We start from the raw sequence: 26,691 nt of genomic DNA, 5'->3' as shown, positions 1-26,691 counted from the left end.
CACGACTCACTGGGGACACTAGAGGTACATTTTGTATCATTTATTACAGGACAGTCAGAAAGCTCTTAGTCCATCAACCTCGTGTGGAGGAGGGCAGACAGACAGACTGCACAGATCAGCATTCCTCTCAGTGAAAAGCACCCATCCCAGTGTGATTTCAGTGGGACCTACGAGGGGCTTTCTAATCCTAGTTCTAGGGGCAAATCTCTTTCGTTTGTGACCTAAGTTTTACTCTTTGGAGAATGGTGGTCACATGACAACCTCAAATGGGCAAGCCAGGCTCCTGAAGACTTGCATTGTGACTGGGAGGTCACAAAAGTGGAATCTGAGGCAAAGACTTCCTGCATCGGAGATTTTAACTTGATGTGCACATATACTTTAGGAGATCTGGTTAATTTCAAATTTTTAAATTTCATTATTATTTTCTATATACACGCATGGGTAAATAGAAACACAGCATGCTGAGTCCATGTTTGTGTGCATGGTTCCAGGGCTGACCACTTCGTACTGGGTAACCAATAGTAACTAAAGAGTAGGCTTATCAATTTGAGATGGAGGAGTGTGCGAGGGGAAGGGGGAGGAAAGGAAAAGGGGAAGTGATGTGCTTATATTTTAAATACAATGTTTAGAAAAGACCTGACTTTTAATATGGTGTGTGTATCTCGTGTGTGTACGTATGTGGTCCACATACAGCTGTGCACATGTCGGAGTCTTCCTCTGTGGGTCCCTGCTTTCCTGCCTTAACCCCGAGGCTCACCGTCTGCTAAGCGTGCTGGCTACTGAGGTGCTGAGATCTGTGCCTCTGCCCACTCAGCTTCTTACATAGGTTCTGGGGGTTCAGTCACAGGGACTCTCTCTTTGAGAGCGAGTGCCCTTCTCAACTGAGCCACCTCTCAATCCCTTGGATGGTAGCTATTTTTAGGGTTTTATATACAGCCTAAGGAATAAGTGATAACTCAGTGAGGATCAGAATTCTCATAGACTTTCCAGAATAAGCCACAGGTGTCATCTCCTGTGATAAGAGCTTAAAGTCCTTCTGCATCAATATTGGGGGAAACATCCTTTGTGCATATGTGTGCGTCTCAGTGTGTGCATGCTTGTATCTGGGTGGGTGCCCTTGGATCCCTGGAGCTGGAGTTAGAGGCAGGTGTGAGCCATCACGTGGGCTCTTGGAAATGAGCACTGGTCTGTAGAAGAACAGCAAGAACTCTGAACTGCCAAACCACCTCTCCAGCCCCAAGTTCTCTGTTTTAGCCTGGAAAGCGAAATGTGAACAATGAGAATAACCTGTGGCTGACGTTTTATTCATAAGCCCATCATCACGTTTCTCAGATCTTTCTCTGGGACTCCTGCCTGTAATGGCTGTGGTTTGCAGTGTCTTGAGTGTGGACACTTTGATGTTAAATGCATGGAAGGTATCAAGCCTCTTCTCAGGGGCACTGGGGGGCCTAGTCTGAATCTCACACCCCACTGGCAGTCTGCTAGTAACTGATGAGAAGTGCCAGCCATTAGCAAGTACCTAAAGACCTCTGTATCTCATTTAGCATAATGACCCCAGCAAAGGGCTTCCAGGGAAAGTAGTGGCTTGTTAATTAGCACAAGGATGCTGGGAAGAAGAGCCTTCCAGTCTGTGAAATCCAAGGCATTGAAGAGAGCTACCATAATGAGGACTGGCTAAATTATTTTACAGATATTTTTACATTACGCTGGAAGAGAAATAACATAAATTCTATATTTTTAATCTCGCAAACGTAGATGCATGTATCCATATATGTGTATAGATGAATATATTTAAATTCAGACTCTGCAGGTGAGAATAAAAATGTAGCAACTGTCTGCTTTAATATGGTTTATCTTACTTAATATGATGTCCAGTCCAATCATTTCTTTCTCTGGAAATGACATCCTTTCATTCTTCTTTATGGCTGAAAACAACTCTACTGTGTGACTGTGGACCACAGTTCTTTATCCATCCATCTGTCCACTCTAGGCATGGGTGATATGTGCAGCTTCTTCACAACGTTATGAGTGACAGAACGATTTCTTTAACAAGCAAAAGGATGGTGGAGAGCAAGCCTCTGCAAACAGGTTTGTCTGAGAATTCTCCATTCATCAGAGGGTTGGTCACGATCCACAGAGCTGGACAGTTTGCACATGAAGCCTTCTCCATATATACTTTCCCAGTGTTAATTCCTCTAGCTTCAGAGCAGAGCTTTCAAAATTTAATCTACATATTTGCTCCACACAAAGCCAAATGTAATTTTCTTTATGGGTGTTTAAAATTTTTCATGAGTAATTCTGAACACTTAATTATTCTTCTCTGCTATTTAATTCCTGAGCAAGGCCTAATCTCTGTGTCATGTATTTAACAGTATTCTCCTTTTCCATGACCATTTACCCTGGTGTTCAAAGTCAACCTGCAATGAGAATGTCACTGTAATTGTTTAAGAGTTTAAGAACAGAATGTCTGATCGTTATCTAGATTCAGATGGGCAGACTAGAATTTCCCCAAAAATGTGTAACAGATTTTTGATTGACTACAATGCATCTTTCTTGAAGTGAGAGCCTTCATTAACTCTTTCGGGTCATGTGACTTGCATTAACTGAGTATAACAACCAATGCATAGAAGCTAAACTGAGTGCCTCCTTTTGTTGAATTTTGTTTCTTGCTGTTCTTAGAATTCTGACATGTCTGGAAATAAGTTTGTTAGAAAATTAAAGGCATATAATCAGCCCTTCTATTATCCAAAGCAGAGGGCCATGGATGACCAGGAGCTCACACACAGGGCCAAGTACAGGCAGGACTGGAAATGCACTCACCTGAAACCAGCCAGAATGGCTCATGGGATCATAAGCTTGAGAAATGCCTACTGCTAAGCTTGGGGTGGTTTCTGTGAAACCAAAACAAATGGAGACACCCTGAGAAAGAGGCTTCCAGACCTCAGCTTCGGGAGGAAGGCCTCGGCACAGCACAGACTTACTTGGACTGCTGGAAGGAGTATGCAGGGGCGTGTTCACTGGCTGTGTCCACTGCTAACTGTTGCTGCTGACCACTGCTGTCCTGGGGTGAGGGGGCCACCGTCTGGGGAGAGGTATCAGCGACAACACCCTGAAGAGGCAGATCAGCACACACAGCCCTTACTTGTTTTAGCAAAGGGCCCTTTCTAGGCGCAGTGCAAACACCCTTCCCCTACTGGGTTTGAAAAGAGATAACGTCCAACCGCAGGAAACCACAGGATGGGAGCAAAGGAAAACTTGATCTTGTCATCTTGATGGTGCAGCACCAATGGCTCTGCCAGCAGAAGTCCTCAGAAAGGTCAAATGGTCAGAAAACCATTTCAACTTTTGCACAGAGGACACTGGCCTCAAGTATAGTCTACAGTCACAGTCGGTGGTCTCTTAAATACTCTGAGCATATTCTGAAGATTTATTATACATTTTTCTGTGTATTTTATATGTGTAGATGTGCATATGTCGATGTGCATATACACCCCTGTGTGTGTGTGTGTGTGTGTGTGTGTGTGTGTGTGTGTGACCATGGCAGCTGGAAGTTCCAACTCCATTGGAACAGAAGTTGCTGATAGTTGTGAACTTCCTGATTTGGTGGCTGGGAACCAACTTCCTATACTGTCTCCCTGTGTAGCTCTGGCTAGCCTTGAACTTGCTACCTAAATCAAGCTGGCTTGAAATTCAGAGATCCATCTGCCTCTTCCTCTGGAGTGCTGGGATCAAAGGGGTGTGCCACCTCCTCACCCATCTACTTGTGCAGTCTTTCTTTCTTTCTTTCTTTCTTTCTCTCTCTCTCTTTCTCTCTCTCTTTCTTTCTTTCCTTCCTTCCTTCCTGTATGTCTGTCTCTCTTTCTCTTTCTTTTTTAAATTATTTTATTTTGTTTTTTTGTTTTCTAAGATATGAACAGGCATTCAGTCAGAGCATTCAGGAAAATAAAAGAAGAGGAAAAGGAGAAGGGTGGGGAGGTGGGGGAGGAGGAGGAAGAGGAGGAGGAGGAAAAGGAGGAGAAGGAAGAAACAGCAGCCACAGCAGCCTCCAGCAGATACCTGCTGTGGGTTGTATGTCAAGCACTTTGTTCTGCTGTTCTCTCATCACTTATTTTCTGTTTTTGTTTGTTTTGAGACAGAATTTCTCTTTTTAGAACCTCTGAACATGATTGATTTGTGACTGGTCAATTGACTGATTGATGGATACCAGCAAGTGTCCACCTGGTGTTTCTGGATGGCTCTGACTATTCTTTTCTTCACAAGGCAGATTCAAGGCAGAAGAGTAGAAAATAGTTATGTCTCTTTCTTCCTCTCCAGCTTCAGCTCTAACTCTGAGTAGAGCTTCTTTCCCATACGCTACTTTGTTAAATGTGACTGTTATTCAATTAAAGGTACTGGCTCTTTCAACAGCATAAGCCTTTGGTGTAGACATACAGAGATGGAACTGTGTGGTAGAGGCTTATGCTCATGGTGCTTGTGATATGTCTACTATTAATTTTTTTCAAGGCATAGCTGCTCTTTAGTCACTAAACATAGCAAAGGCCATGTAATCGAATCACATGTTCCTGAACTCCAATTAAAACCTATAACATGCCACTATTTGGGACCCATACACCTAGAAAATTAAAAACAGGATTTGATGCTCTTAGTTCCCTAGACATTACAGCAGTGCCTTGTTATCTTTGGGGCTTTCTTTACCCAAGTATATGTTTCTTTCCAGTATATGTTTGTTATACACCAGACATAAATCTGTAAGCATTTTCATCGGTTCAGTTTAGCTGGCCAAAACCTCCACTGACATCCCCAGTGCTGGACTTTTTCATGGAGAGGCACAAGCGCTCTAGCTACTGGTGGTGTTCCAGTGCAACAAAGATGAACTCAAGGAAGTATATTGATTAGTTTTCCAGTTTCTAGCTGATGAGAAGCAATGCCTGCAAATGACCACAAAACCCTTGGGTGTTAGAAGAGGGACTATGGCTAACAGTAGAGCTGGACAGAGCCTAAGCACCGCTGCTGTCTATACAGCTTGGCTCTGTGCTCTTCTCTGTAGCTTTAGAGCTCCATCCAGTAAAATGAGAGCTGCTGAGGATGGATTTGTGCCAATGAAGAGAGAGAAGGAGCTTTACTTCCACTAAGAACAAAATGAAGGCATCATTTATGATACCCGCAGAGATTCAGTTATATCTTTCCTGTCTGTAGGAATCAGGAGTATATTGAATTCATTCATTAGAAGAGGAAGCTTTTTGTTAATATGCTTTTTAGGGTTCTAGGGATGAAGACCATAGTCCCATACGTACTGGGTACACTCCCAAGTGGAGCAGAGATTCTTAATTGTTAATACCTACTGGCATCATTTGGGATTGTTTAAATCCCTACACCTAGTACATATCCTAGACAAGTCAGTAAGAGCATCTGATGAAATCCAAGATCCATATTCTTAAAGCATGCCTCCCCTAACAATTTTAATGAGCAGAAATGTTTGAGAATCAAGATGCTGTCTCATTTTCATGAGCATCTGAACTCCCAAGGGATCATCTTAAAAGAAACACACAGATCCGGGAAACAGATGGTGATGTCTGATGCTTTCCCTCTTTAACTCGTAAGTGATGCAGGGATGGCTAATCTTGGTTCTCAGCTTGATGGAAGACTTGGGAGATCAGCCTGGGACACAGCTGCCCGTGGGTTCTTGATTGCATTAATAAGGTTGGAAGAGCAACTGCAGGTGGCACCACTATGGGCAGTATCGTTCCCTGGCTGGGGCCCTGGACTGCACACAGGGAAAGGGAAGCTGAATGTCAGCATGCACTCACTGCTCTCTGCTCACTGGCTTCGGATGTGCTGTGTCAGTGCTGACACTGTGGGCAGTGTCATTCCCTGGCTGGGGCCCTGGACTGCACACAGGGAGAAAGGGAAGCTGAATGTCAGCATGCACTCACTGCTCTCTGCTCACTGGCTTCGGATGTGCTGTGTCAGTGCTGACACTGTGGGCAGTGTCATTCCCTGGCTGGGACCCACTGCACACATGGAGAAAGGGAAGCTTTGCATCAGCCTGTGTTCACTGCTCTATGCTTACTGACTGTGGATGTGATGCAAGCAGCTGCTTCCCCTGACTCTGTGATGTCCCCACCGTATGATGGACTGTACTCTTGAACTGTGAGTCAGAATGAGCCCATTCTCTGTTAAGTTGCTTTTTTTTTCAGTTTTTGTTTTGTTTTGTTTTGCCACAGCAATAGGAAAAAGAACGAAAGCATATCCCATGGTGCTGGTTCAGGGACCACTCTCGAGACCAAGTTATATACTGTTCTTCCTCTCTGTTCATGAGTGTTTGTGGTCTGCATTTGATGGAGGAGAGATACATTCTTTGAATCGTTGTCTAGGTGTGCAAATCACTCTTCCTTTATACCTCTCTATAAGATTTGTTAACTGCATGCGGGATGTAGGTTTGATTGAGCTGACGTGTGACTTCTTCATACTCAGCTTGCAGGAACAACGTGTAGAACAGCATAAAGATTTATCAAGGATTCCTTGGGTTATGGGGACCTGCACGACTGAGATTTCTCTCTCTTTGCCTCTTTGTGTTTACAGGATAGACTTACTTCAATAGAAACAGCTGTCGGAGGCACAGGCGTGTACTGGGGAATGTAGGTCCCTTGCATAGGAGCAGCAGTCATATACTAGAGAAAAATCAAAGAAAAATGCACATGAACTTGGGGGTTGCAACCTGAGAAAGAGTCAGACACTACATGAGATGATAGAGGAACAGCACATGACTGTCACCATCGATGACAGGTCTTATTGACGGTGACTCCTGCATACTGATTCTACGTCAGTAGCAGTTTCATCTTCTCCACATCAGCACAGGCTACTTCAGCCCACCCCCTTAAGCCGCCAATCTCGGCTTTCTATGTAAGAGCTGGAATATTTCCTGTTTCCACAAGTGTGAGGACGATGTCTGTTCTTTTCTCCGTTTTGTTGGTAAAACCTCTCACACAGTAGGCTCCTGACAAGGCATTTGTTGAATGAATGAATCATCGTAGTAATTCGTAAGCAATGATTCCTATCTTAAAAATGTCGAGGAACAATGTAAGAAATGCTTACAAAGCAATACTGCAATGGACAAATGTTTTTCGATCATCTTTGTTAATATAAAATAGACTGGGAATATCTCTCAGTGGAACAGCGATTGTCTGTCCAAGGCTGTGAGTTCTATCTCAAGCACAGCGAAGGCAGGAGGGACTGTCACAGGTAATACTGAAGTCTCTTGTGTCCTTTCACCTTCCATCCTCAAGGCAGCATGAATATTTTCTTTCTAATCTCTTAGAAGATAACAGTCCAGAGGGGCTGAAGGCATAATTCAGCTTTTAAGATTATATTCTGCTCTTGCAGAAGACCCAAGTTCAATTTCCAGCCCCTAAGTCACACTGCTCACAAGTAGCTGTAACTCCAGCTCCAGGAGATCTGATTCCCTCTCTGGCCTCCACAGACACCTGCACACACATGCGTGTTCTCATCCCACACACATATACACATCACTAAAATGATTAAAAAATTAAATCTTAAAAAGAAAATAGCCCAATTCTCTTTGGGTAAATTATGATGTTTGCTAACATGTGTATTGTGGATAGCAAACATGTATGTTTTTGCAGTAAAAAGGGAACATTCTGGAAAAATTATGTAGAGACCTACACACACATGAATAAAGTGTGACACACATGTATGTACTCTATGAATTAAATATGACCTGTGTTCCCATTTGTAATGTATATTCTTCCTGTGAATTCGCAGCCCCCCTGTATGTAAACTAAAGTTTGGAATCATCTGTTTTCTGACTTCTCAAACCTGAGCCATACCCCACACTGCGGAACTAGAGTCCATGCTATGAAGCCAGCTTTTTTGTCTCCCAGAGTTTCAGATGTTTTCATGGAACATCCAAAGTCCCTGGTTCTGTATGCTCTTCAGATGGCTGAGATCAAATACATAAAAAGTAAAGCCCAAACTGCTTGTTCTGTGTCTGCTGGTGCAAGAGGTTCCCTCTGAATAAAGGAAGTCCAGCCCATCGGCCATGGCTATTCAAGCTTCACACAGAAGACTGGAGCAATAAAGTGATTTTGAAATAAATTCATCCTGGTTTTAAACAGTTGTATGTGTTTGTTAAAAATAGAGCGGTCTTAATAAAACGACCTTAAACCAACCAACCAACCAACCAACCAACCAAACAAACAAACAAACTATCATCTTCGGTGGATACACATAAACAAGTAACTGGGTTCAATTATCCATAAACATACACACACACACACACACACACACACACACATTTTGTAATTGGACAAAGCAAGTGCTTGAAAGGCTTAGGGCTTCCTCCACATGAACTCTGTGTCATCATATTATCTTTGGGCTCTTAAGGCATCCATCACTTCTCTCAAAAACACTCAGAATGACATCTCTTTGAAGGCATGAGCTAAACTTTATTTGTTTCTGGATCTTCTGATATTTGAGGTAATGGCTAGAACCCATAAGGGATGGCTCAGTGGCTGAGTGAAAGCATCTAGGTTGAGGCACTGGGGAGTCCGCTTGGCCAGTAAAGTGGTTTCTGAGGATGTTTAAAAACCTGAATTCATGTCCTCAGCTCCCACATAAAAACACAGGACAGCAGTACACGCCTGGGGAGTGCTGGGGAGAGGGAGACATAAGGAACCAGGGAGCTTGTACATCAGCAAGTCTAGCCAAGCAGTGAGTTCCAGGTTCAGCGAGGGACCCTATTTTGATAAGCAGAGTGGCCAGAGCTGGAGAGATGGTTCAGAAGTTAAGAGCCCCTGTCGCTCTTGCAGAGGTCCCAGCTTCAGTTCCCCAATGCCAGGGCATATGCCATCTTCTGACCTCCACACGTACCAGACACACACACACACACACGCACTGTGCACACACACATGCAGGCAGAACACCTAGACATAAAGCAAAGTAATCTTAAGAGATGAAAACAAAATGAAGGACCAGAAACAAAGTGGAGGACTAGCCAAATGTCTGATGAGGAAGGCAAAAGCACTCGCTGGCTGACAGCTTGAGGTGGATCCCCAGGACAATGGTGGGCAAAGAGAATGGAGGTCTGCAAATAGCAGGTTGTACTCTAATTTTCACACTCCATGCCCTGGCATATGCGCGCGCGCACACACACACACACACACACACACACACACACACACACACACACACAGTATCCATGTCAAATCCCTTACATTTCATTACAAATCCACAGGCTTCATAGTTGTCAGTGATTCTGATCTCATTCAAATAATAATCCCACCCTACCCCAATGCTGTGCCTATTCAATCTTTAACAAAATTCCCCAGCCAGTTTTTCTCATTAGTTTGTACCCCAGAGCAGATGGTAAATATCCAGATATTAAACTTCTTTCAGTTTTTCAAAGAAGTATAGAACACTAGACTGACATTTTGACAGTCTCACAATTTCACATTCAGCGCCCTTGACCAGGTATGTGCTTTGTCAATAGAACTTCCCCAGATGGTACTGGATAGATGGTTCAGTAGTTAAAGCATGTGCTGCTCTTGCAGGAGATCTGGAGTTTGTTTTATTCCCTGCACACAAACACACATTGGGTGGCTCATGACAGCCACCTGTAACTCCAAATTCAGGAGATCCAATTCCCTCTCTGGTCTTGGCAGCCACTCTGTGTATACACACACACAAATAAGAATCTTTGAAGAAAAAAATCAAAACACGAACACCCACCCTACTTGTTTGGAAGGAAAGAACAACATTCTGGATTCTGATACATTTGAGCAGCAGTACTACTCATTCAATATAATGAATTTATAATAAGAAGCTGGAGACCCATGTCTTCTGAAAGCTTAGTTAAAGCTGATTAAACTTGCTTCTGGGCAGAATGGTGTTCTTGGTCTTCACGTTCCTAGACTTTGGTGGTTCCTTACAAAACCTCACATCTACTAGTGAGATAATCAACCCTTGCAGGGGAGGCAGTGATGTTAAACTCTAGAGTTACTTTTTACAAACTTTGCACCTGGGTCTAATAACTTAGCATGCATCACATTTGCATAGGATGATGTCACAGTCCCCAGGGGCAGGGCACTCCCATTCTGCTGTTTGTGTATATAAGGAAGTGTGCCCAAGACTCTGATATGAGAATCCAATGAATTATTTAGACCTCCTTGCCAAGCTAAAGCATTCCCAGGCAGTCTGGTTAATGAGAACATTTTATGTGATTCCTAGCTAAGCTTCTTCAAATGACTGGATTGTTCAAGGCCCCATCTGTGTTTTGCCTCTGTAAAACTGAATCAATAAGTCTTCATTCCTTTCCTAACATTCAGTGGGGTTGAGAATATGGGGGGAAAAGTGATCTGCACTTGCAGGGGTTCACACTCAAATTCTCCTCAGAAGTCTGAGTTTGGAGGGTGGTTCATCATTTCACAGTGGCTAAGAGCACTGGTGCTCTTCCAGGGGCCTGGGGTTTGGTTCCCAGCACCCTCATGGTGGCTCAGAACCCTGTATAATTCCACTTTCGGGGGAAGTATTGCCCTCTACTGGCCTCTATGGGCACTGCACTCATGCATAAACCCACATATTTCTCGTTCTCTCCTCTGTCTCTCTTTTTCTATCTCTCTTTATGTCTCTGTGTATCTCTGTCTCTCTCTCTCTCACACACACCACAGTAAACACTTCTTTAAACTTTAAAAGATGACAACATGTCACCAAATGGCTTTTATATGAATATTTCTTTTTTCAAACATTGTGTGTGTGCAAGTGCACATATCTGCGTATGTGAGATACCAAAAGACAGCCTCTATTGACATACCTAAGGCACTGCCTGCCATTCTGAGAGACAGTGTCTTTCCCTGGTCTGGAAATTGCCAAGTAAGATAGGCCGACTGGCCCAGGGATCCAGCGGAGTGCCCCAGTCCCCTCTGCAGAATTAAAAGAATGCTCTGCCATTCCTGGCTCTTGTCATGTGAGTTCTGAGATTTGAACTTGGGTCCTCATTCCTGCATCACAGCACCTTACCAGCTGAGCCACCTCCTCAGCTTCTTTTGTGCCTTTCCAATTCGCAGCCTTTCTACCCACAAGCTCTAATTTTATTTTAAGAAAGTCTACCCTCTACGCTTGATAATCCAGTTATGTCTCTATACTGAACAGAACAGTAAAGATTTTTATAGGCAGAGATCGGCTCTTCTCAGTATGTTGTGACAGTCAGTGTTCAATAGGACTGTCTTTCTGGTTACTTTTGTCACAAAAAAATGTAATAGGCACATCTGAAAATTAAGGGCAAATTATGGTAAGCAAGTCAGTGCTGTGTGGATTCAAGACTCAGAGTACTTTTATCTGTGGATAATACTTTTTAATGGTGTCTTCCAAAGGCTACAATGTGTCTGCCGTAATTTTTATGAAAACAAATTATTTATTTGGGACATTTTAACTGCATTGTGGAAAGAAAGCATATCAAAATTAAATGGCAGGTAACAGGGATGAATCCCTGCCATCTTTCTCACTTAGCAGCAGCTTGAAGATAAATTCTGTATATTTGCAGGCCCTGGGCTTGGCTGTGGAGTGTGCAGGCGTGCTGAACGGCCACTTGCAAAGGCACAGAGTAAACTCCAGACTTTTTCACTTTTTCCAAGTAGTCTGGACACTGCATCATTGTGAGAATTACAGGAAAAGAAGGGGGCAAAGGAAGACTAGCAAGGTAACTTGGTTTTGCCTATTTGAATTGGGACAAGATGTTTCCACTTCTGGGTAATTATTGATTATTTCAGAGAAAACAGAAGGAAAAAAAAAAAACCCTGAAAACTATAATTTCTGGATCAGCTTCTTTCATTAACAAAGTGACACAAAACTTCAGGCTTCCTGTGGGGAAACTTCTTGTTTTGATCTTTTGGGAGGGACAAAGAAAGCCCACTTTTTGAAATTTTCCTGAGAGACTTGAAACAGCTAACTCATTTGGACTGAGTTTGAAAAATGATTACCCCTTGCGGGAGCTGTCAGTCGTGCCTATAAATTCATAAGGATGGAGACATGTTTCAGAAAACAGGGGCAGCCACATCTCAGGAAATACAAGAGGTCAATGGAAAGGAGTAGGGAAGCTTTAAGAACGCATGTCCAGGTGGTAGCTGAGCAAGAGGAGAAGAGGCCTGTGGACAATGATGCTAAAACGTGAGGTGGAAGTTACTCTCAAAGCCCTGGACCTCCTCTGGCCAAAACCTTGAGGATGCAGGGTCCGAGCTGACCTGCGATTCACTGGCCAGGTGGCCGAGAGACAGATATAGCGGAGCTATTCCGGATGTGTTTTTAAGATTTATTTTTAATTTTGGGTTCGTGTATGAGGAAATGAGTGTCGTACCCGTGGAGGCCAGCAAAGGGTACATTGGAACCCCTGAGCTGAAGGCACACGGCTGTAAGCCACCTGATGTGCGCACTGGGAGCTGAGTGCAGCTCTGGAAGAGCAGCAAATCCTCCCGACTGCTGAGCTCTCACTCCTCAGCCCCTGGAACTTTAAGGACACTGTGGCGATGCTGTTCTTGTTTAATTAAATAACACCTCAGAGTTGAGGTACCATGTGCCTGGACCTGGGATTATGGCAAGATGATAGCAATCAGCTGTTTGCTCTGATTAACTGAGTGAAAATAGCTGTCACTGAGCAAGTGTAAGGATCTTCGTTGGTCTCCAGGCCATTGGATAGATGAGCCCATGGGCACAGAGGATGGCTGAAGACTTTCCTTCCAAGGAGAGCATGCTGTAGAAGGTCAGGCCTGTGCCAGCTGCTCAGCTGGATAACAGGGTGGATGCCCACTGTGATTTGTAATACTTGTCAACTTGACAGGCTCTAGAATCATGCTAAACTGGCCTCCAGGCACATCCATGACAAGGTTAGCCTCTGACATGCCTGGGAAACATCATCTTGATTAGGTTAACTGCAGGGTAAGACTCTACCCTGAGCATGGTCAGCACCATCCTCTGGGTTGTGATCCTGAGCTGCACACAAAGGAGAGAGGCAGCAGAGCATGGCTGCATCCTCCCCCGTGTCATCGCTGTACATACGTGTGAGCCGCTCCCTCCACACCACTGCCAGCCTCTCCTTGTCAGAACGGACTGAACTCTAACCCCAGAATGTGAGCCAGGATAAGCCCTGCCTCTCTTAGGCTGCTATTGTTATGGCATTTTTAGCACCACAGCAGGAAGAGTAGGTAAAACCCTCACCAAGAACCATACTTTTTATCTTTTAGGTTATTGATAATATATGAAACAAAGCATTTGATTTCTAAGGTAGTGAGATGGAGATGGTTGTGATTGGTCAATTAGCTGTCCTTGGGGACCAGGTAGAGAAGCACACAAAACTATGTGCCCCTGTCTACGGGGAAAGAGACACCATTCAGCGGACTTGTTAGACAGGCGGAGTCCAGAGTTCATAAATACGTGCAGGCCATGCTATCCCAGAGCCACACTGAGCACAATTCCCAAATAAGTACCATGAAAGCCCTAGGAAAGAAACACCACTGGTGCCATTGTCTGGACTGAGGCCTACCTGCTGCTTGGGTGTGGCAGAGACCAAGAAGAAGAGTCCTAAGTGCTTTTCTTCCGGACATCCACACACCCCCAAACCATGTGACTCACAGAGAAGACTCATCACACCTGTGTTACCCCCAGGCTGCACAGCCTGCACACTTGCTAAGGGAGAAACTTTAATTAATATTTTGCAAAACTAGAGCCTATTAAGTTTCAGCCTGTGTACATTTTACTCACAACAAAATGCTACAGAAATGAAGCTGATAAATAAATGATGCCTTACATTTTAAATTTGCAATAGGGTATGTGTACTGCACTGTGCAGTGCCTGTGGGGGCCAGAAGAGGGCATCAGATACCCTGGAATTGGAGTTACAAATGGTTGTGTGTTTCCACATGAGTGCTGGGAATGGAACCTATGCCTTCTGGAAGAACAGCAAGTTCTTTTAACTACTCAACCATCTCTAGCCCTTGAAGTAACTCTTTAGAGACACGATGAATTCTTCTTCCTCAACTTTTTTTTTTCTGTGATAGGTATGTCCTGTCAGTAAATCAGAGAACAAGAAGGCATAGGGAAGACTCAGTTAGCACAAAGCAGTCTGAACAGATAAACAGTAAATCAGATAAAATCTGAGAATTGTCTGGGCTAAGGTCATTGGTAATGGGAAAAGCATATTCACGGGAGAGTGTTCAGACTCATCAAGCTCAGGAAAGTTTGGATGGTGAATAGTAGAACACAGAGGATGCCATGAACAATGTCGTGCCAATAGAATTCGCAACTTATGTGAAATAGACAAATTACCAAAAAAAAGCAGATTTTAGCAGAACAGACCCAAAATGAAGGAAATCATGCTTTGTTTCATAGCTGTGCCACAAACTAAATTCTTCACCCCACACTATCTGTGATAACACACTTGACTTTGGCTGGCTTTCGTGGTGAACTTCCCAAGCATTTAAAGAATGTATAATTGCAATCTTGTGTCAACTCTGCCAAGAAATACCATAGACTACTTCCCAACTTGTTTTTTAATTTCAGCAAATTGTTTATGTTAACAATCTGACAGGGGCTTTATAAGAAGGAAAAAAAATATAGTTAGGTATCCCTCATGAACGCTTATATAAGTTTCTTAAATAACATTTCACCCCACCAAAAATATACACCATGTCTGTGTGGGATTAACTTCAGAGTTTCAAAGTATGCTTAATTTGAAAGGAAATCAACATGCTTTACCTTACTGGAAGGGAGGGAATTAGACAATTTTGATGTTGTTTCAAAGAATAAAACATGACATCTATGTATCATAAAATATCTTGGGCATAGCTGAGAATTACATGGACATATCTATATACAAAAACCATGCAACTAACTTGTGAAATATATAACAATTTTCATTTGAGTTTTAGAATGAGATTTACATTCTCCCGTCTCACCCCTCTTGGCATTATCCTTAAGGCCTGGGCCAAGAAATCAACAATGATAAGAAATGAAATACACAGTGATGGGGAAATAGGACCACCATCAGTCATGGATAATAAACTGATAGTTATAGATCTTAATGTTTTCATAAGTTAAGGTTTTAGTTATGTGTATTTGGGTGTGTCCATGTGTAGGTATGTACCTGTGAGTGCAGTGCCAGGGTGTGGCAAAAGGGATGTTTGATCTCCTATAACTAGAATTACAGATGGTTTGAGCCACCATGTGGGTGCTGAAAACAAAGCTCAAACTTTTTTTTCAAAAAGACAAAAAAAAAAAAAAACAAACAACAAAAAACCCCTAACTTTAAAAATGAGTTTGTATGAAAAACTACCTGAAATTGTTCATGTTGTTTTTTATGGAATTATACCGAGTCCTCCAAAAGAAAAGAAAAACACAAATTCCAAAACACTGCATGCCTCGTGAGTCCCTGTCTATAGCATTATGCTAGACCAAATTCTAGAAGAACAAATTAGTGATTGTCAAGAGTTAGGAACACGTGAGGAGGCATCACAGGAATTCTTTCTAGATTACCCCAAAGGCTACAAAACATTTAATGCAGTCTTATCTATAATTCTCCTAAGACAGAAATAACTTAAAGAGCAATAGAATTCATAAATTGTGGTATTATTACATAGTAATATAAAAAGAAGAAATGACAAGCTGCTCTACAAATATGAACATATCACAGAGAGAATGCTAGATGAAAGGGCAAGTGTAAAGAAAGGGTAGACAAGATGGCTCAGCGGGGAAAGTATTTGCTTAGTGCTTGCCTGACAACTGCAGTCCTGAGTCCAGTCCCTGAAGCTCATTTCAACATAAAGCTGTCCTCTGACCTCCAGATGTGTACTCCAGAGTGAGCATGCTCACACACAGACATTTTACACACACACACACACACACACACACACACACACACACACACACAAATAACAAGTATTAAAAACTCCTTTTGGGGCTTTTTGAAAAAAGTAGAAAAATAAAGTTAGAAAAATAAAAAGAAAAATCTACCCAGAGGCAAATTTGGATTGTGGATAGTTAATGAAGGGCCACAGTCATGGGATGTCTTCATATTGTGACCTGGAGGAGTATAGACTTGAAAAGTATAGACTTGTGAAGCTTTGTATCGGGTCATAGGCACGCAACATCACAGCAGGCTACTCTTGCATTTGAGATGAGGACTCACTATGCAGCCCAAGGTGGCTTCAAACACATTATTACAACTTTCAGCAGTCCTCTTCCCTTGATCTCCCGAATACTGGGCCTCTGAGTGTTAGCCCTATATTTGGGAAAGATAATCTCTTTAAATGAGAGTCTGTTCCTCTTAACCCTCTAGACTTAACATGGTGAATTACAAACATCAACTTAACAAACAATCTGACCCCATTACAGAAGCCTAGGGTCCAACAGCTCCTGTCCTGGTCACTTCAGGTTCATTTTTCCCTTGTAGGCCAGAGAATTGGTGAAAAGAGCTAAGACCCTGAAAGTGCCAGGAAGTTCTGCTGTTCTAAGTTTTATGACTACCCAGTGCACAAGCCTGGGCCAGTGCACGAGCCTGGGTGGAAATACTTCGGCCAACAGGAAAGCGAAGTCTGTTAGAAAGCTACACAGACAAAGTTCCACTTCACAGAAAATACTTCCTCTCAAGGTCTCAAGCCCACACACACAGTGAATGTCACTCATTCCAGTAGACTTCGTTGGACGATTGTAGTAAGAATTTTGGTGACTTAAAAAACCCAATTATGTTATGTAAACATGTTTTTGCTTTAATTCAAGGTGTTGGGTATGGGGCTGCTTTAGACTGTCTATAGCAGCAGGCTATTGGCCTCTCACACTCTAGCAGGGGTGTGATTCTGCCCATGGGGACTCTAGAGAGGGTATAAATATCAAAGCCCAGAGAGGGACTGGGACGGGGGCATGTGGGGTTTGGGGTGGGACTTTGAAGAATGCTGCTCTTTTTGCTACTTCTGGTGGCTGTTGTTGCACTTTGACAAGAGTTTAGAGATATCCTTGGGACACAGATTAGACTTGCCTTAAGGAAACCAATAGCCCTAATCAGCAGAAAGTAGTTCAAAGAGGTCTATGTCCCCTTTCCTCTCTAACCTTCTTTCTCACCTACCTAGTATTGGGGATTTCAGGGATTGGGGTGGAGAAGGGTGATAGATATAAGAAACCAATAAAATAGCCAAAAATGTGCCTACAGAGGATATCACTTTAGCAAGAGGAAATGTTGAAAGTGCCTCCCACTTCCCCTGAAACAGAGGTTAGGCTTTTTCAGTGTGCTTTGCTTTGCTAGAGACTGTCAGGACAGAAGACGATTTTTTCATCTATTCAGAATATTCATCTTAGATATTCACTGAAGTCATAGAAGGGAGAAGAAACAAGAACTTAAAACCCATGTGTGATTGGTAATCTTCGTTCTTAGCTTGGTTGGCATGAGAAGTGACCCCCATATTCTCAAATATTTGTTCATTTTGGTCTCAGTTAATGATGCTGCTTCAGGAGGATATATAACCTTTTAAAGGTGCAGCCTTGCAGGAAGAAGTACAGCATTGGGGGTGGGCTTTGAGAGGTTATAGTCTTGTCCTATTTCTTGTTCACTCTTTCTGCTTCATGCTGGTACTAAAAGATATGATCTCTCAGATTCCTCTTCCAGCTGCCATTCTTGTCATCACATCTCCATGCCATGATGGACTCTTATCCCTCTGGAAGCCTAAGTCAAGACAAACTCTTCCAGAAGTCATGGTGTTTTATTACAGCAACAGAAAAATAACTAGTATGCTCCATCAAGAAGCTTGAATCTCAATCAAGAAATTACATTCATCAGATTGTTCTGTGAGCATGTCTGTGGGGACATTTTCCTGATTGCTATTTGGCGTAGGAAGGTACAGTCCACTGTGAGCATTGCCAGTCCTAAGCACATGGCCTAAGCTCTTTTTTTAAAGGTGGGTGAATGAGGAAGCCGGAAAGCAGTGCTCTTCTGTGGTTTCTGTTTTAAGCTCCTGTTTCATGTTCCTGCCTTGGCTTCTCTCCAAGACTGACTATAACCTGTAAATTGAAATAAACTCTTTCCTCCCTGAGTTGCTTTTGGTCATGGTCACAAAAACAGAAAAGTAACTAAGACATGATGTAGTGATTTCACAATAGAAAGAGTCAAATTAGAAATTACTACAAAGTGAGTAGAGGTGTTTGTCTAAAATACTTCCAGGAGTGGGGAATATTTGAAGGGAAGTATTTCAATGGTTATGCTCCCTTCATAGGTGCAGCTTCCACATAGTTAATGCAAAAACTAACAGAGGAATTTATGCTAAGCCGCAGATGCCACCAGCCTTTCTTCTTGGCCCATGAGAGGGTGAGGGAAAGAACAGATAGCAAAGATGGCAAGGACTGGCTGGTCTTTAGCTCTCTGTGTCAGGGTTCAGACTCTACTCCGTGTTGTCAATGAAGAGTAATGTGTTTGCTAGCTGCCAGGAGAATCATTGCCTTATAATACCATATTATTTATCTGTTATCTTGGGGTCAATCTAAAACCATTTCCATTATTTCTAAAGATTCTAAAGGAGTGTCTTGTAATGAGGTTCTGCAGCCTTTAATAGTCTGCACTGACATGGCTTCAAGGCCAGCAATAACAAGGAAAAGAAAAGAAAGAAAAGGAAGCTGTGGTATGAATGAAGCAGAAACTGGAAGCAAGGAGGCAACTATCGAGATCCACATTGAGTCTTTAGGCTTCAAGGAGAGGTGAAAACACAATAGTGACAGGAGAGATGAAAGAAAATCTTCAGGGCCAGTGTTATTGATAATAAGAATAAAATATGACACAAAAGTGGGAAAGCAACTACTGGAAGATGACAGATACAAGGGATGAGGAGGAAGAAGAAGAGGTGGAGAGGAAGAATTAAACAAACCATTAACATGCTTTAGTTGAACCCATTACTTCATGGGATTTTGAAACTGCTACATTGATTCATCCTTTTGTGTGCGCATGTGTGTGGAGGTCAGAAGACAACCTGCAGGAGTTGGTTCTCTCCCTCTATCACGTGGATCCCAGGGATTGAATTTAGGAGATTAATCAAGGTGGCAAACAGCTTCACCTGCCAAGCCAGCTTGCTGGCCTGCAAGCCTAATACTTTGTGTATTAATTTAAAAATAAAATTAAAATGAAAGAAGAAGAAAAGAAAGGAGAAGTCACCATAAGGTCTGGATGAGATACTGCCTGTTCACTTATCCTTCCAGCAACCCCAGCCCCAGAAACATGGACATGGGCAACAGGTGAGGTTTAGGTATGATGAGGCAAGCCAGATTCGTAGGAAGCACTGGGCTTTAGGGAAGATTTGGAACCACGAGAACATTCTCTGCAGAGCATGAAGACAGAGGTTTTTTTGGGGGGGGGCTTGAAAAGTGTCCCCTGGGGGATGGAAAGGCCATGGTATATTCCCCAGGGTTAGCAAAAAAGATGGGAAACTTGTTCATCTACAGGGTGAACAATGGGAAATAGAATGAGAAGCCTCAGAAGGGTTGAGGTAGAGTGGTCAGTCAAGAGATGAGGCCAGGGCTCCAGGCATCTGGTCATCACGTTCCAGCCTGACAGGGTGAGAGATCAGAGAATTCCACCAGCTTAATATGTAAGAATCTTGGTGTTTATTTCTTTCCGCCACGACCTCACTGTTAGAGACTCTTGAGAACTGACAGGCTGGACATTTGAATGCCAGATTAGCCCAAAGCCAAACAGATATTGTCTCGGCTAAACTTTACACCAGAATAAATGTTAGGAAACATTAGTTAGAAGACACTTCATGGAGCCAGGGAGATGGCTCAGCCAGTAATGGTGACTGCCACCAAGCCTGATGACTGGAATTCAATCCCTGGGACCCACATAGTGGAAGGAAAGAGCCTTGGAAGTTGCTTTCTGATCTCCACATGCGCGCCAAGGCACTCACATGTACACACACACCTCACATGTGTGCATACACACTAAAAAAATAAGTAAATGTAACTTGAAAATATGTTTAGCGAAATTTTCTTTTACATTACTGTTCTAGACTCACAATAGCAGTCATGATTTCTAGACTCCCAACAGCTATCCTTGTGTTGTGATGGCATAAAAGTCTTGTTGACAATACCTAGATCCTTAAACTTCAGACCAGTCTATCAGCAGAAATGAATTGTTTTTTTCTGGTTTTATTTTTTATTGCTACTGTCTTCTCATGTATATTAATCATCAACATATTAACCAAATGAGTAGTCCTATAATTTAACAGTTGGAGAATATTCTTACCTTATGAATCAATTTTGTTTACCTAGATGATTGCCAATACAAGTGATTTGTGGTTTATTCATGGTCTAACCAATCGAGCTGAAGATCATTTAAGAACTACATGACTGTAGGTGGGGATACAGATCAATGGTGGGGCCCTTGCACTGTGTTTGAGGTCCAGAGTTCAATCCCAGCCCTGAACAAGCAAAACCATAAAGAGAATAAACCACCCTAACACCATGCTTCAAATGAATGATGGAGATGTTCCTGTGTATATTTAAATGTTCTAGAACATGAAAGAAGCTAAACAATGGGAACTTCGGGAGCAGAGAGATGACTCCAGTGATTAAGAGAACTTGCTGCTTCAGTTTTGTTCCCAGCACCCCAATGTCAGACAATTCACAACTGCCTCTAACTCCACGTCTGGTATCTGACACCCTCTTATTGACTTCATAGGCACTATACATATCTCTCTGCTGCACACACACACAATTAATTTTTTTAAAAAATGGTGATTTCATTTTGAAGAGATGGTTTTTGATACACACAGCAGAAGGATTTCTCAGTTGATAAATGATACAGCATCCCACAGGCAACAATGTCTTTTCTACCAAAAATAATCATTACCTACTTCAGTGAGGTCTGAAGAAATTTTCTATTCAATATTTCCAAACTATGAAATAAATACTCTTCAGAACAAGAACATTCCTCAATTAACAAGTCCCAGGTAACAATTTTTTACTTTGGATTTTTAGCATGATGGGTAGAAGGGACCTGAATCTCTATGTCTACATCTCTTTTCTTTGGTTGGAAAACAGAGTCAAACATTCATAATTTAAAGTGTTCACAAAGAAGCATACACAGGGTTCTCAGCATAGGGATGGTTGTATATTAAGGTATAATAGTTGGGTATCAATGCGTTATTGTGGGGCACAATTCATTTTCTTGATAATTGGTATAATCTGGATTCAGCCTGTTCAGGAAAATGATCATTTATTTTCTCTGGGAGATGACACTGCTAACACTTGGAGTGGACAGTGGGACCTTACAGGCATGGGTAACAGATAGAAAACAGTTGTGAGGAGGGCTGTCTTTCAGAAGCTTTTGTTTCTGAGAAGAGAGAGGAAACCTGGCAGAGCTGGCCAGAAGAGGACAGAGAAGCCTCAAGAGGAACGGGCCCCAGCATGAGGACAGGGCTACCGAAATACTACTGTGGGGCAGCGGACGAAGGACATATGAAGAAGTGTGTCTTATACACAACTGCTGGGGTGCTTGAACACATTCATCCATGTGACCTTGAATGGTGTTTTTACAAGAAAGTAGGAAAGGAGATGAATGTCAGTAAAAATCATCATGATGTGAACTTGAATGAGCAGATAAAAAGGGTCCACAATGACCTCAAAATCTTAAATTCATACAAATTGTTTATCCTTTATGACTATGCTTCAGAAACTATGAGACCCAGACTGAAAGGTGTCTCTGCCAATCATTTCATTTCAACATAATGGGGACCCAGAGAGAGAGGGTGACATTCTCTCTGTCTGTCTTTCTCTCTTTCTCTCTGTGTGTGTGTGTGTGTGTGTGTGTGTGTGTGTGTGTGTGTGTCCTTGGTTTTATTTGTGTGTAGAGGCCAGAGGTCAACCTCAAATGTCCTTCCTCAGGACCCACCCATGATATGTTTTGGAACAGGTTTTCTCAGAGAAGGCCAGTGAGTCCGAGTTTGTCTCTTCCTTGCCAGCACTGGCCTGTCAAGTGGACACCACCATGCCCAGCCTCTATATGCCTGTTCTAGGGATTGAACTCAGATCTTTACTCTTGTGCATTTGACCTGCTGGACTCTCTTCTGGGCTCTAAGATAACATTCTTAAACCAACAAAATAAACTAGACAAAACTAAATAAAAAGGCTTTAGTTTCAACCCATATTTCAATACTTCTATTCACAGGAAAAACAAGTAAGCATACACTCATTTAGAGAGCCAGAATCAAAGAAACCCCAGGAAGGAACAAATTTAATGAGATGATAAACAAACCCTAGTCAAGTCTTTTCTCGGGTGGTGCTATAGAAGCAGCTTATGTCTGAAACGGAAGAGCATCAGAGAGAACAAGTTCCTGCTTGCCTTCCTCCTTTGGTTAGCCTATCCTGCACCTGTCAAGGTCATCTAGCCTTCACTGATTTGCCCTGAAAGTCCTTAATTTCTATTTAGGGCATGAAGATATAGTTACTATTATGTAGGCTACACAGTTTTCTAGAATTTTGGTCCCACTTTTCTCTTTCCCTCGCCCAATGGATTTGTGTTTTCCAGACGATGTGCAAAGTATTTGCTAAATCCACTGTGTTCACAGTGCTGAGTCTTCCAGTGACTCCTACAACTACCTCCTTCACCAACACCATGCACACTAATGGAAACTTGAAATATGTGAGCTTGATTGTCTTTTAAAACACTCAGGTCTTACTTACACTGCACTTATTCAAACACAAGAATGGTTTGAAAAGGGGAGTGGACATTTAGCACGCAGTAAGTTGGGGTAGGAGGAGCGGAATGAATTTGAGGCTGGGGTAGGAAGAGCGGAATGAATTTGAGGCTAGCTGGTTAGACTGTGACTCAAAAACTGAAACACACAGGTCATGGGCACAGCTTAGTCAGTAGAGCACTTGCCTTGAAAGCCTGGTTTCAAAACCCAGAACACAGATAAAAAGCTGAGCATGGCTGCCCAAGTTTGTGACACCAGCACTTCGGAGACAGAGGGAGACAGACCCCATGGCTGGCTGGCCAGCAAGCCCAACCAAACTGGTAAGCTCCAAGTTCAGCGAGACACTTCTGTCTCTAACAAAGTATGTGCAGTGTCTGAGGAAACACATCCAAGGTTGACCTCTGGCATCTGCATGTATGTATATGCACACATGTAAAACTCTTTGTACATGTGGACGCCACACACATACAAACACACACACCTAAAACAACAAACAAACTGGGGTGTCAACAACCAAACTATGACTCAAAATTACATTCATGAAAAGCAATGAGAAGTTACAGTAAAGAGCTAGAAAAAAAGATGATGATGTCAATTTCTTGACACTTCCACATTCCCAATGACAGTCTGCCTCACTTTTCCGTATTCTTGAGTCTCTCCCATCCCCCCCTCCCCCAGCCATTCAGTGATCTGCTCTATAATTAGTGATCCTAGTCCTTTGTCAAGAAATGATGTAACTTCAGTACAATTGATGTAATTTGAGAAGCTTTTCCCCAGGCTTCTGAGAAGGGAGCACTCCTCTCACAGGGTCTTTTGGAAATGGCCACTTCCTGCTCTCAGAGTAGGGAGGACTGAGGTCATCAGATACGATACAAAGGGAGGAGACAAGCAGAGGAGACACAGACAAGGATAAAGACAATGAGTATTTCGTGTCATCATTTGACTCCCTGTCTCTTCTCAGATACCAGAATTGATCAATTTTTCAGTTTGAAATTACACCCCATCGATCCTGGTGTTCGACCCTTTGGTGTGGCTGGGACCATATATTAACTCAGAAGGGAGCAATTAGAAAAGAGATCATGAGTTGTGGAGAAATACGCAAATGAACAGCTGTGTTGGGACTGGCAAGAAGTCCATCTGATCAGAGATAGCACAGGCTTCTGGGTCTCATCCACGATTTACCTAATCTTCCTTCATCCCGCCAAGAATTTTTAATTCCCGATAGAACCTTTGCCAACACTGACCGTTGGCTATCTGCTTTCAACTTTCATCCCAATCCAATTTGCCTTAATTACTTCAGATACTTCCGTTGCTATTTCTATGGATTTCAAGTCTTTTCATAATTATGAGACTCCAAGGAAACAGTCTTGGGAGATCTCCTTGGAACCCACAGGAAGAAGGTCATCTTCACTCAAGCTTCACACTTTTTTTCTGTCAGCTAAGCCTCCACTTCTTTCACCACCACCAGAGGTTCAAGCTCAGCAGCTAGTTATTTCCCCACAAAGAAGGTTTTTGTTTAAAGAGGAAAGGCGGGACCATATGACCCGAACTGACTCTCAGGACTCTAGAGGCATAAATTCCTGAGATGAGGATTCTAGAAGAACCCACAGACAAAGAATAAATGCAGAGAGTGAGGGCAACAAGAAAGGACCATCAGATACTCCTGTATTCGTCTGTGTGGACCCTGGGTCGATGCCTGAACCTAACGTTTGCACTGGCTCCATATGTTTCTGATCCAATGTACCCTGGCATCCACTTTCTGTTTTATCATTCCACCTACTTATGTGGTTGGGGTCCCAGTGTCTTTCCATTGCTGATGAAAGTTGAATTTCCCTATATTCTGTCCACATAACCTTCTGTTCTGTGAATATTTAGAGACAGTCTTCCCCCGAGTGTCGAACAGTGTTTAGGAGCCCACATACTATTTTCACTGTACACTGCAGACTCTCTGACCCCTGTGGCACAATTCTACAGCTTACCTTAAATATTGTCTGTTACATGAGAGTTTAGTAAACTCTGGGAAAAATAAGGTCTTCAAAGCCCATGTCAAAGTAAAAAAACAAACAAACAACTTCATAGTGGAAACCTTTTCAGCCCCTTTGGTATGTTGAGAGAGTCTCACTAGGTGGCCCAAGCTCGACCTGAACTTAGGTTCCTCCCTCCTCAGCCTCCCAGGTTCTGAAATGGCAGGCCTGTGTCACCACACTCAGCTATGTGCCTTCCTCACAGGGAGTGCTGTATGTCTTTTGTTTTTGACATTCCATCAGAGGCTGCTTCTGAGCCTCTGGAGAAGCCTCTCTGAAAGCTAACAGGGTAAGGAGAGCTCAGCAGGCATCACCGTTGTCTGATCTTGGCTCCTGATCCCCTTCATTCGTTTCAGCTGTTGCTCCCCTTCCCTGAGAACTAAGGGTGTCTACTCTGTAGATGTTAGCTGTGATTCTCTTGGTGTCTCTAAGACAAAGAGCTCTACTCAGTTAGAGCCCAAACGTAATGAGCCTTCAAAATTCCATTTTAAAACCACTAATGGTTGAAGCCACGACATGTTCTGCAGTATTGTAGGTTTTCAAATTTGGTTTTTATACTAGAGGAACCTGTGAAGACTTAGCAAGGTATTATGAGGTACTATTTACAGGTGTCCTGATTTAATTGGCCTGGAAAATGGCCTGGACACTTGGCTCTTTAATGTCCTCCCAGGAACTCTGACATGCCTCAGAATCTCAGCTCTGTTATTCTAGGGGATGCTTAAGCAATGGTGTCTGGTCTCCAGTTGGTGACACTGTTTGGAGAGATTGGGGAACCTCTAGGAAGTGAACCTCACTGGGGGACACATGTCACTTGGGGTGTCCTGGTGTCGTTATAGCCTCGCCCCACTTCCTACTTTCTCTTTCCAGTTGTTCTGCTCATGTAAATGTGAGCAGGTAGCTCACCGCTTGTGTGGCCATGCTTTTCCTGGCTGTGCCACACCTGCCCAACCCCGGTCAACTACTATTTCTCTGGAACCATAAGACAAAATAAAACCTTTCTTCCCTGTGTTGCTCATGGTCATGGTGTTTTAATCACAGCAACTGTAAAATAATGCAGATATACTCCTTCATCAAATCATTATGGCCAAGTGTCAATCAAGATGAGTGACAATTCCATGTTAAATATACCAAATGGCAGGCATTTTACCACAGAATTGCATTACTTATTAAGATCAGAGAGTAGTAGAAGAAAATATCTTAGAAAAAACACAAAGTATTTATGAATGGAACAAGAAATAAGAAAATATGGGTGTAATGAAATTTCTTCCTGGCTCTTGACAAGATCCAGTCTGCAGGCAGAGAAGGAAGCATTCTAGAAGCCTGGCGGAGACAGTGAACGTGGGTTTGACACTGTCTACTCATCTCAGAGCTTTGTTTCCCATTTTGTAAGTTTTATAAATACAAAAGGGACTAATCAGGATTAGATTCCACCAGTTATTAAAAAAAAAAAAAAGAAGCCTTCACATCCAAGTTCAGGGTAATCCTCTGAGCTGTCAGTGACACCAGCGGAAAAACGGAAAGGGCAATTTAGTCATCCTAATTACGAAGGGCTTAAAGGAATGTACGGGGGTGGCGGGGGACTGTCGGCAGAGTGGATCTCTAACTGGCATAGAAGCCACGGTCCACCTGAAAGTTTGCTTACCCATGTATTCACGTGCGTGTGTGCCAGCCTGGGTTGACCCGCACCTTGTGCACACCCTGCCATCTACAGAGGTCAGAGCGTGTTCCCTGCCCCTGCAGTCACAGGCACTTGTGATTTGTCTTGACGATGCTGGAAACCGAACCTGGGTCCTCTGCAAGAACAGCTCTTGCTCTTAACCACTCAGGCATGTCTCCAGTCCCTGAGCTGGAAGCCAGCCTCTGAGTAAACTCTGCAGGGTGAGCGTGCTAAAGTACGAGAGGACCGACTCCAGCCACAGTTCTATAGTTATGTCTGTC

General features: G+C 42.9%; 1 protein-coding gene across 13 annotated transcripts in view; it reads right to left on the bottom strand.

Moving 5' to 3' along the window:
* Nucleotides 1-26,691, bottom strand: part of Rbms3 (RNA binding motif single stranded interacting protein 3) — a 1,270,324-nt gene that overhangs the window by 6,462 nt on the left and 1,237,171 nt on the right. For 6 of the 13 annotated variants that reach the window (XM_060385091.1, XM_060385094.1, XM_060385098.1 and 3 more), the window contains 2 exons: nucleotides 6,594-6,671; nucleotides 2,982-3,109 (listed from right to left, as the gene is read on the bottom strand). The exons of 2 other annotated variants lie outside the window; for them this stretch is intronic. In XM_060385091.1, the coding sequence (XP_060241074.1) occupies nucleotides 2,982-3,109; nucleotides 6,594-6,671 (206 nt within the window). Of the gene's footprint in view, nucleotides 1-2,977; nucleotides 3,110-6,593; nucleotides 6,672-26,691 lie in introns of those variants that run through there. 5 more of the 13 variants (XM_060385092.1, XM_060385096.1, XM_060385103.1 and 2 more) reach the window with 2 other exon arrangements.

Source organism: Meriones unguiculatus, chromosome 6, assembly GCF_030254825.1.
Source record: "Meriones unguiculatus strain TT.TT164.6M chromosome 6, Bangor_MerUng_6.1, whole genome shotgun sequence".
Taxonomy (NCBI): domain Eukaryota; kingdom Metazoa; phylum Chordata; class Mammalia; order Rodentia; family Muridae; genus Meriones; species Meriones unguiculatus.
The sequence above is the reverse complement of the archived record's forward strand: the minus strand, read 5'-3'. Positions and strand labels throughout refer to the sequence as shown.